Below are 11808 nucleotides of genomic sequence, written 5' to 3'. Positions count from 1 at the left end.
ATGGGCCTCTATACACCTATGAAGATATTGCATTTACAAACCAGACGTTTGCAGCTACAATAGTCATTTACCACATTAACAATGTATAGAGTGTATTTCTGAATCATTTAATGTTAGCTTCATTGGAAAAAACTGTGCTTTTCATTCAAAAATAAGGAAAATTCTAAGTGACCCTAAACTTTGAACAGTAGTCTATATAAAAAGTAGTCAAGAGTAAAGGGGTGATCACCCCATTTATCTATTTTACTCACTTTTATAGCACCATTAATTCCACAACATTTGTCAACTATTCTTGTTTCTACTTGTTCGTAGAACTTGGCATTCTCTTGAAATGCAATCGTTGCTGCCTCCTCAGCAGATCCCCCCTGCGGGACGCACTCACCCTAGCAACCTCCACCTGCTGGATGCAGATTACCCACAACATATTCCCCCTGCGGGACCCCAACTCATCTAGCAACCTCCACCTGCTGGACGCAGACTCCCCACAGCACCCTTCCCCTACTAGCCTCCCCTCACTCCACTGAGCAGCCTCCACTCACCCTGTTGGACGCGGCCCCCAGCCCCCAGTAGCCTCCCCCTGGGCCCTGTTGGACGCAGTTCCCACTAGCCTGTCCTTTGGCCCTGTTGGACACGGCCTCCAGTCCCCACCAGCCTCCCCGTGGACCCTGCTGGACGCGGGCACCCATTCACCACCAGCCTCCCCATGGGCCCATTTGGACGTGGGCCCCTAGTAACTACACCAGCCTCCCCTGGCTGAGACGAAGCGGTCTCAGCAACCGCGATACGCGTTGGGTCCTCCTGCCTTCGGACCTGTTCTTTCCACTGGCCGCTCAGGTTTATTACTCTCACCATCTGGGCTTTCCCGGGCCATTTCGTGTTGTTATGCCTGTGGTTCTTTGAGGGGCCTCCACGGCCGCGGGACCCCTTTTTTCATCCTTATTGCAGCCACACTGCAATTTGCATTGTGGCTGTTGGTATCTTTCACTCAGGTCAGCACTCACGCATGAGTAGTCCATTATATTTCTAGGGGACTTCTATTTTTGTCTCAGTATCTGCCGGGATTGTTCACATGACCTGCATTCTTATCATAGTTTGATAAAGCAAATAAGAAAAAGAAAAAAGGTGAGCAGCACAGCCCAAGGAACCAGAGATCTGGATGTGTACTTCAACAGCAGTTGCCCGACAGCTGATCAGAGGTGCTCGCATGGAACATGGAGTTGAATAGCATGTGAATCACGAAGAAGCTGCAACAGCACTCACCAATCCTGGAGTTAGACAGTCCTTTATTCAAACATGTGAGAAAACATCTTCACGGCTCAGGGGTGTGCAATAATAACAGGAGTGTGCAGGGGTCGACGACAGCCGTTTCGCGCTGTGAATAGCGCTTCTACGGGTCCATGCATGGGGGAAGTGACGCTGGGAGAAATAGGTGAGTGCATACAGACTCCTCCCGCGACACGCTCCAATCAGACAAAGAGAAGTGCAACATGCATTGACTTTAAAAGCATTTAAAAACAAAACCGGAATATATACAAGGTTTTACAGTACAAGCGAAGTGAATGAGATCCTTGAAGTCTCATGCACACCCTGCTTATTATTTCCTTGTAGATTTGCAAAGCTGCATAATGTCAATTCTTGCAGCGTATTTCACCCGTACTAATGAATGGGGGAAATACACAAAAGAATGTAAAAAACGTGGCAAAAAATACTAATGAATGGGGGAAATACACAACATAAGAATGTAAAAAATGTGGCAAAAAATAAATGAATTTTTCGCAGTGTTCTTCCTGCCAACACATTAGGATATGCAGCAGAATTTTCTGCTGCAAATACTGAACATGTGCACATAGCCTTAGTGCCTGTCCTGCGTCCCCCCATTCATCATAAGTCCTTGATAGCATCATAATGAATTTGGGGATGGGAGAAGACACAATCAGGTAATCAGCATCCTCTGCCACCTCCCAATTCATTACAAGTCCCTGACAACGTTTTCTTGCACCTTCGATACATTATAAAGGGTCCTATGCACCTTATCGCCTCCTCTCCCCAAAAAATGTTAAGTCCCCGATAGCATCCTCCCCATCTCACAATTCATTGTGATGCTATCAGGGGCTTAACACCCTTCTCCACGACTCAATTCATTTTATATCCATATCTTATGTCCTACTAAGCCCATTATAAGTCCAACTTCCTCCCATCCCAATTTCCCACATCCTGTGATTGTCCTCTTCCCTACCTCCATGATTGCCCCCTCTACTTCCGCAATCATTGTTCTCCCCCACCATTGCCCTCTCCACCATCGCAATCATTGTTCTCTCCTACCGCCCCATGCATTGTTTAAAAAAACACCACCACTCACCTCTCTGCACTTTCCCCCACCATCACCAGCAGCTTTCTCTCTGACACAAGCTCGCACTGAATGGTGACATCATCCAGCCGCGTGGCTGTGTCAGACAGAAAGCGCTGAGCAGGAAGGATTCCCGCAGCTCCGCTCTGCTGCCATTGTCTCCTGCAGGAGCGAGTACATGAGGGCAATCTGCCCATGGGCCCCTTGGGGCCAGAGAAACAGGCCAGCTTGCCCTATTAGCCACACGGCAGGGGGCCCCGTTGCAGCTGCACCTATGGTATGTCTTCACCTGTAGTCACTATAGGGCAGTAATATCAGTGCTGGTCTTTGTATAGATTTTCATTAGTAACAGCGTGGTCCTCTGCTGAGGTTTCCTACATCCACAATTAGGCTACTTTCACACTTGCGTCTGTACGGGTCCGTCGCTTAGCGTCGGGCCGACGTACCGACACACGTTGTGAAATTTGTGCATGAGGTGGACAGCGGATGCAGTTTTTCAACGCATCCGCTGCCCATTCTGAAGTCCGGGGAGGAGAGGGCGGAGTTCCGGCTGCGCGTGCGCGGTAGAAAATGGCAGACGCAACCTACGAAAAAACGTTCCCTGGAACGTTTTTTCATGACGATGGTCCGCCAAAACACGACGGATCCAGTGCACGACGGACGCGACGGGTGGCCATCCGTCGCTAATACAAGTCTATGGGCAAAAAACGCATCCTGCAGGCACATTTGCAGGAACCGTATTTTCCCAAAACGACGGATTGCTAAAAACGCAAGTGTGAAAGTAGCCAGGGGGGTGCCACCATAGTTGTACTCGCGGTTACCAGTTAGGGGCCCACTCAGAAGCTTCGACCACCTTGATGGAAACCCTTAGCTGCCTCTGTCGGGGATCACTGTGTCACGACTATGCAGTCCTGTGCCTCAGTGGCCGCTATGTGCGCAGGCTGCTCTGCAGTATGGAGAGTCTATGAGCAGATGCTGCAGCCACCTCCATTCTCTTCCTCTCACCACAGCTGTGCACCGTGGCGTTGCTGTGGGGAGGACTTTACAGAAGAGAATCCACTGTACACACAACCGCCCACAGTTACATGGCGCTCGTGAAATGACGTTTTGGTGCCCTTTGCAGACCTGCGCACTAGCGGCTTCACAGTAGGAGCCCGCATGCGCAGTACGCCGCTATGTCCAGGCCGGTAAGCAAGGAATGAGCGGCTGCACATTACGGAGCTTGCAGCAGCTTAGTGTCCTGTGCGCGGTCTCACCATGAACCTGGCGAGGCAGAACGTGGAGACCGGAGCCACGCAGCTTTTGTTTGCGAATTTCAACCAAGATAACACGTACGTGGGTCCTATGTGAGCGCTGGTGGCACAGTGTCGGTTGTCTGTGCGCTGCCATAGACGTGTTGCTTCATCGTGTCTGAGACGTGTGGCTCTCGGGCTCACCTGTAGGGTTCTGGTGGTGGTGTCCGGGGTGGTGGGCGCAGACATGCAGGGTGCACCTGGTATAGGTGATGGGGGGGCTGTGTGCTCAGCCTGAGCTGCTCCATCATACATAGGAATTATGCCGTGCGCGGGTCGCCCACCTTCCCCGTGTGTGTCGCCCACCTTCCCCGTGTGTGTCGCCCACCTTCCCCGTGTGTGTCGCCCACCTTCCCCGTGTGTGTCGCCCACCTTCCCCGTGTGTGTCGCCCACCTTCCCCGTGTGTGTCGCCCACCTTCCCCGTGTGTGTCGCCCACCTTCCCCGTGTGTGTCGCCCACCTTCCCCGTGTGTGTCGCCCACCTTCCCCGTGTGTGTCGCCCACCTTCCCCGTGTGTGTCGCCCACCTTCCCCGTGTGTGTCGCCCACCTTCCCCGTGTGTGTCGCCCACCTTCCCCGTGTGTGTCGCCCACCTTCCCCGTGTGTGTCGCCCACCTTCCCCGTGTGTGTCGCCCACCTTCCCCGTGTGTGTCGCCCACCTTCCCCGTGTGTGTCGCCCACCTTCCCCGTGTGTGTCGCCCACCTTCCCCGTGTGTGTCGCCCACCTTCCCCGTGTGTGTCGCCCACCTTCCCCGTGTGTGTCGCCCACCTTCCCCGTGTGTGTCGCCCACCTTCCCCGTGTGTGTCGCCCACCTTCCCCGTGAGTGTCGCCCACCTTCCCCGTGTGTGTCGCCCACCTTCCCCGTGTGTGTCGCCCACCTTCCCCGTGTGTGTCGCCCACCTTCCCCGTGTGTGTCGCCCACCTTCCCCGTGTGTGTCGCCCACCTTCCCCGTGTGTGTCGCCCACCTTCCCCGTGTGTGTCGCCCACCTTCCCCGTGTGTGTCGCCCACCTTCCCCGTGTGTCGCCCACCTTCCCCGTGTGTGTCGCCCACCTTCCCCGTGTGTGTCGCCCACCTTCCCCGTGTGTGTCGCCCACCTTCCCCGTGTGTGTCGCCCACCTTCCCCGTGTGTGTCGCCCACCTTCCCCGTGTGTGTCGCCCACCTTCCCCGTGTGTGTCGCCCACCTTCCCCGTGTGTGTCGCCCACCTTCCCCGTGTGTGTCGCCCACCTTCCCCGTGTGTGTCGCCCACCTTCCCCGTGTGTGTCGCCCACCTTCCCCGTGTGTGTCGCCCACCTTCCCCGTGTGTGTCGCCCACCTTCCCCGTGTGTGTCGCCCACCTTCCCCGTGTGTGTCGCCCACCTTCCCCGTGTGTGTCGCCCACCTTCCCCGTGTGTGTCGCCCACCTTCCCCGTGTGTGTCGCCCACCTTCCCCGTGTGTGTCGCCCACCTTCCCCGTGTGTGTCGCCCACCTTCCCCGTGTGTGTCGCCCACCTTCCCCGTGTGTGTCGCCCACCTTCCCCGTGTGTGTCGCCCACCTTCCCCGTGTGTGTCGCCCACCTTCCCCGTGTGTGTCGCCCACCTTCCCCGTGTGTGTCGCCCACCTTCCCCGTGTGTGTCGCCCACCTTCCCCGTGTGTGTCGCCCACCTTCCCCGTGTGTGTCGCCCACCTTCCCCGTGTGTGTCGCCCACCTTCCCCGTGTGTGTCGCCCACCTTCCCCGTGTGTGTCGCCCACCTTCCCCGTGTGTGTCGCCCACCTTCCCCGTGTGTGTCGCCCACCTTCCCCGTGTGTGTCGCCCACCTTCCCCGTGTGTGTCGCCCACCTTCCCCGTGTGTGTCGCCCACCTTCCCCGTGTGTGTCACTGGTCCGCGGGACCCGGAGTGGCTCATCTGCTGAAAAATCTGCTTTTGAATGGATAGGAAGCTCTGGGCGGGGAGTAGAGTCAGAGTGACAGATGCTTGGAAAGTGCTTCCATGCGTCCAAAGCACTTCAGGTTCATTTGCGGTGTAAACGCTGATTTCTCGGTATTGGAATAATGGATTGGTTACCACTTGCCTACAGTTATGGCTGGGCTTGTCTTTACAAGACCTACATGTTCAGATAAACAGATTGGGGGTTAAATACTGCTGACAGGTTAAATATAACTGCCACAGGTCCACGCGAGAGTTAGCCCTACTGTGAGCAGAAGCCTCTTCAATAAGTGCATGGTTAATTTACTTTATTTGCCTCTCTCCTGTGATTGTTGAAGGGGTCATCTCGTGTTCGCAAATTGTTAAAATTGCCAAACGCTTGTTATAAGCCGCTCTGCAATTTACTTTGCATTAAAAATGTCAAGATTAGAAATACATGAAGCCATCATGCTTGGGTCAGCAGACGCCCGGCCAGTCCGAGCATTGCAGTCCGGTCTATACAGTCATCTGACTGCGCCCTAAAAAATCTCTACTTACGTTCTGGTCTGGTCCTTCTCCACTGTCCTCACCGGTGTCTGCTGCAGCTTCCTCTATTCCGCCAGAGCGGAAGAACAGTAAGGCTATGTTCACACATAGTGTCGGGTCCCTGCGGATTTGATAAATCTGCAGGGCAAACCCGCTGCGGTTATCCCTGCAGATTTATCGCGGTTTGTGTTGCGGGTTCCGCTGCGTGATTTTACCCCTACTATTGATGCTGCATATGCAGCAATATGCAGCATCAATAGTAATGTTAAAAATAATAAAATAGTGATATACTCACCCTCTGACGTCCCGATCTCCTCAGCGCTGCAGGCGGCGGTCCGGTTCCAAAGATGCTGTGCGAGAAGGACCTTCGTGACGTCACGGTAGGTCCTGGTCGCATAGCAAACCTGAGACCGGATGGCCGCGTGCAGCGCTGGGAGGTGAGTATAGCATTATTTTTTATTTTAATTCTTTTTTTTTTCACACAAATATGGTTTCCGGGGCCTGGAGGAGAGTCTCCTCTCCTCCACCCTGGGTACCACCCGCACATTATCCGCTTACTTTCCGCATGGTGGGCACAGCCCCATGCGGGAAGTAAGCGGACCAATGCATTCCTATGGGTGCAGAATCGCTGCGATTCTGCACAAAGAAGTGAGATGCTGTGGGTTGTAAACCGCTGCGTTCCCGCGCGGTTTTTCCCGCAGCATGTGCACAGCGGTTTGCGGTTTCCATAGGGTTTACATGTTACTGTAAACGCTATGGAAACTGCTGCGGACCCTCAGCTGCAAAATCGCCGCGGTTCCGCTGTAAAAACTGCAATGTGTGAACATGGCCTGCAGCTTTTAGGCTATCAACAGCTGCCTATTGGCTGCCAGCAGTCAGCTGACATTGTTTATGTCAGGAGGCCAGTGGGCTACACCACACTGAGAACAGAGGTAACTGTAGATTTTAGTTTTCTTTACATTGTACAGCACTCTGGGGAAGTTAAAAAGGGTTGTCCAGTGTTAGGCATCCCCTTTAATTGTAGGTTCTGTGAATTACAATAAGTGGTTGCAAACCTTTAATCTTCTACTGAACAACTCCTTCTTAACAGTCATACTGTGCATTATAAAATAAAAACAAATATCCTTCCCAGACTGTCGCTGTTCATCCGATCGCAGCATCCTGTATTCTGTTGGTTACCTGATATTGTTATGTCACATTACTGCTGGAGCCAGTCAGTGATGGTCAGCTGCAGACTTTTAGTGACCACATGTCAGTGTACCGGAGACACTTAAGCACATAGACCCATTAAAGTGAGTGGGTCTGTGCTCATGTCGGTGTGTTTCCACGGACTGTGTTCATGAGCAAAGTACACTGACATGTCCGTTTTTTAGCTGCAGCACGGGCCGCAAAACGTCCCGCACACTGATGACACACGGATGACATCTGTGTGTCATCAATGTGATAAGTACCGGCGCCTGGGAATTAGTGGTACCGTGTTCGCTGTTCCCCGGGTACGATACTGGAAAAACTGATACTGGAGATATCAGTGTCCGTGTGTTTCATAATGGTGGTATACGTGTGGCAACCGTGTGCCGCCTCAGTATCACACCGGTGCCTGAGAAAAGCTGATGTTTATTGGTGACAGTGGCTTCAGCAGATTAGATGTTAGACCATGGTCACACTATCAGTATATGGTCAGTATTTTACATCAGTATTTGTAAGCCAAAATCAGGACTGGAACAATCCGAGGAAAAGTATAAGGGTATGTGTCCACGGGCCGTTTTACATCCGGACTAGCTGCGGATTGAACGCTTCGTGGAGCCGCAGCGTTCAATCCGCAGCGTCCACATGTTACAGCATAGTGGAGGGGATTTTATGAAATCCCGTCTCCACTATGCGTGGTAACACGCATCCAGCGGCCCTGCGATTCCGGACATGTGGCGCGTCTTTTTAGATCGCAGCATGTCCGTTTACCTTCACCGGGTCCTATGTGGGGGGCGCGATGATTCCAGATGTGTGAAATGAACACATCCGGCATCATCGCGTCTCCAGAAGGGGGCGGGGCTTTCGGCGGAGCGAGTTTTCCGCTCCGTCCAAAGCGCCGGCCATCCTGAAGGTGGACACATACCCTAACAGAAACACGTCACCACTTCTGTATTTTTCACCCACTCAGGGTTTTGGCTTACAAATACTGAGGTAAAATAGTGACCAAATACTGATAGTGTGACCATAGCCTTAAGGTGAGAATAATGTAATTTTTTTATTTTATGCATAATTTTACATTTGGATACAACTCTCACCATTGTCCCCTGCTTGCGCTGATCGCAGGCAGAGCAGGGAACAATGATGTGAGCGATCTTCAGCGCCCGGCGTTTGAGAGCAGCGCAAACTGTGCCAGTTTTTCTCAGGCACTAGTATGTGTGATACTGATGTGGCACTTGGTTGCCACATGTATGCCACCATTTTTAAACACAGACTTTGATATCTCCAGTACCAGTTTTTCCAGTATCGTAAATATCAGGACATGTGAAAGAGCCCATATAGAAAGTACACTCCTCTCCGCTCTGCCCCGAGCCCGTTCATTAACCTCTTCTCGACATGTGGCGTATATATACTGCTCTGAGGGAGCTGCGTTCTCACAAATATTAATATACAGGGTGGTCCAAAAGTAGGTGGACAGTATGTGTAATAGGGTTATGAAGGGGGAGATTTATCAAACATGGTGTAAAGTGAAACTGACTGTTTGCCCTTAGCAACCAATCAGATTCCACTTTTCATTCTTCACAGACTCTTTGGAAAATGAAAGGTGGAATCCGACTATTGAGTCAGTTTCACAGATCCAGTTTTTACAGATAAATCTCCCCCAAATCTGTTTTCTTTTCAGATAATTCTGATAACCCATAATGGCAAATCATTTAAATACCGATTAAAGAAAATGGATTTTAAGAGTATTGGAAATCTCAAAATGCTGAAGCAGTTAGAGCAAATTGGGTTGAAACATTTGGTACTCAAGCCCCAAAGAGACAAACCATTTACCGCATTCATGACAAATTCGATGCCACTGACGCAATCCTTAACCCCTTTCTGACATATGACGTACTATCCCGTCGAGGTGGGCCCATATGACCACCGACGGGATAGTACGTCATATACGATCGGCCGCGCTCACGGGGGGAGCGCGGCCGGGTGTCAGCTGCCTATCGCAGCTGACATCCGGCACTATGTGCCAGGAGCGGTCACAGTCCGCCCCCGCCACATTAACCCCCAGCACACCGCGATCAAACATGATCGTGGTGTGCCGGTGGTATAAGGAAGCATCGCGCAGGGAGGGGGCTCCCTGCGGGCTTCCCTGAGACCCCCGCAGCAACGCGATGTGATCGCGTTGCTGCGACGGTTTTTTACCTCTCCTCCCTGCAGCAGGCCCGGATCCAAAATGGCCGCGGCATTCGGGTCCTGCAGGGAGGGAGGTGGCTTACCAAGTGCCTGCTCAGAGCAGGCGCTTGGTAAGCCTGCAGTGCTGTAAGTCAGATCGCTAATCTGACAGAGTGCTGTGCAAACTGTCAGATCAGCGATCTGTGATGTCCCCCCCTGGGACAAAGTAAAAAAGTTTAAAAAAAGATTTCCACATGTGTAAAAAAAAAAAAAAAAAAAAATTCCTAAATAAAGAAAAAAAAAAAATATATATATATATATAAAAAAAACAATAAAAGTACACATATTTAGTATCGCCGCGTCCGTAACGACCCAACCTATAAAACTGTCCCACTAGTTAACCCCTTCAGTAAACACCGTAAGAAAAAAAGAGGCAAAAAACAACGCTTTATTATCATACCGCCGGACAAAAAGTCGAATAACACGCGATCAAAAAGACAGATCTAAATAACCATGGTACCGCTGAAAACGTCATCTTGTCCCGCAAAAAATGAGCCGCCATACAGCATCATCAGCAAAAAAATAAAAAAGTTACAGTCCTCAGAATAAAGCGATGCCAAAATAATTATTTTTTCTATAAAAAAAGTTTTTATCGTATAAAAGCGCCAAAACATAAAAAAATGATATAAATGAGGTATCGCTGTAATCGTACTGACCCAAAGAATAAAACTGCTTTATCAATTTTACCAAACGCGGAACGGTATAAACGCCTCCCCCAAAAGAAATTCATGAATAGCTGGTTTTTGGTCATTCTGCCTCACAAAAATCGGAATAAAAAGCGATCAAAAAATGTCACGTGCTCGAAAATGTTACCAATAATACGTCAACTCGTCCCGCAAAAAACAAGACCTCACATGACTCTGTGGACTCAAATATGGAAAAATTATAGCTCTCAAAATGTGGTAACGCAAAAAATAGTTTTTGCAATAAAAAGCGTCTTTCAGTGTGTGACAGCTGCCAATCATAAAAATCCACTAAATAACCCGCTATAAAAGTAAATCAAACCCCCCTTCATCACCCCCTTAGTTAGGGAAAAATTAAAAAAATATATTTATTTCCATTTTCCCATTAGGGCTAGGGTTAAGGCTACAGTTAGGGTTGGGGCTAAAGTTAGGGTTAGGGTTTGGATTACATTTACGGTTGGGAATAGGGTTAGGGGTGTGTCTGGGTTAGAGGTGTGGTTAGGGTTACCGTTGGGATTAGGGTTAGGGGTGTGTTTGGATTAGGGTTTCAGTTATAATTGGGGGGGTTTCCACCGTTTAGGCACATCAGGGGCTCTCCAAACGCGACATGGCGTCTGATCTCAATTCCAGCCAATTCTGCGTTGAAAAAGTAAAACGGTGCTCCTTCAATTCCGAGCTCTCCCGTGTGCCCAAACAGGGTATACTCCAAAATATGGGGAATCAGCGTACTCAGGACAAGTAGGACAACAACTTTTGGGGTCCAATTTCTCCTGTTACCCTTGGGAAAATACAAACTGGGGGCTAAAATATAATTTTTGTGGGAAAAAAAAGATTTTTATTTTCACGGCTCTGCGTTATAAACTGTAGTGAAACACTTGGGGGGTTCAAAGTTCTCACAACACATGTAGATAAGTTCCTTGGGGGGTCTAGTTTCCAATATGGGGTCACTTGTGGGGGGTTTCTACTGTTTAGGTACATTAGGGGCTCTGCAAACGCAATATGACGCCTGCAGACCAATCCATCTAAGTCTGCATTCCAAATGATGCTCCTTCCCTTCCGAGTCCTCCCATGCGCCCAAACGGTGGTTCCCCCCACATATGGGGTATCAGCGTACTCAGAACAAATTGGACAACAACATTTAGGGTCCAATTTCTCCTGTTACCCTTGGAAAAATACAAAACTGGGGGCTAAAATATAATTTTTGTGGGAAAAAAAATTTGTTTTATTTTTACAGCTCTGCATTATAAACTTCTGTGAAGTCCTTGGTGGGTCAAAGTGCTCACCACACATCTAGAGAAGTTCCTTAGGGGGGTCTACTTTCCAAAATGTTGTCACTTGTCAGGGGTTTCAATGTTTAGGCACATCAGTGGCTCTCCAAACGCAACATGGCGTCCCATCTCAATTCCTGTCAATTTTGCATTGAAAAGTCAAACGACGCTCCTTCCCTTCCGAGCTCTCCCATGCACCCAAACAGTGGTTTACCCCCACATATGGGGTATCAGCGTACTCAGGACAAATTGTACAACAACTTTTGGGGTCCAATTTCTTCTTTTAACCTTGGGAAAATAAAAAAATTGGGGGCGAAAAGATAATTTTTGTAAAAAAACATAATTTTTTATTTTTACGGTTCTGCATTA

At 50.1% G+C, this 11808-nt stretch overlaps 1 protein-coding gene across 2 annotated transcripts in view; it reads left to right on the top strand.

Moving 5' to 3' along the window:
- Positions 1 to 3481: 3481 nt before the first annotated feature.
- Positions 3482 to 11808, top strand: part of WIPI2 (WD repeat domain, phosphoinositide interacting 2) — a 151893-nt gene continuing 143566 nt past the window's right edge. The window contains exon 1 of one of the 2 annotated variants that reach the window (XM_069733837.1): positions 3482 to 3534. In XM_069733837.1, the coding sequence (XP_069589938.1) occupies positions 3506 to 3534 (29 nt within the window). In that variant the 5' untranslated portion in view covers positions 3482 to 3505. Of the gene's footprint in view, positions 3679 to 11808 lie in introns of both variants that reach the window. The other variant, XM_069733836.1, reaches the window with a different exon arrangement.

Source organism: Ranitomeya imitator, chromosome 7 (assembly GCF_032444005.1).
Source record: "Ranitomeya imitator isolate aRanImi1 chromosome 7, aRanImi1.pri, whole genome shotgun sequence".
Lineage (NCBI taxonomy): Eukaryota > Metazoa > Chordata > Amphibia > Anura > Dendrobatidae > Ranitomeya > Ranitomeya imitator.
Note: the sequence above shows the minus strand (reverse complement) of the source record. Positions and strands in the feature narration are given on the sequence as shown.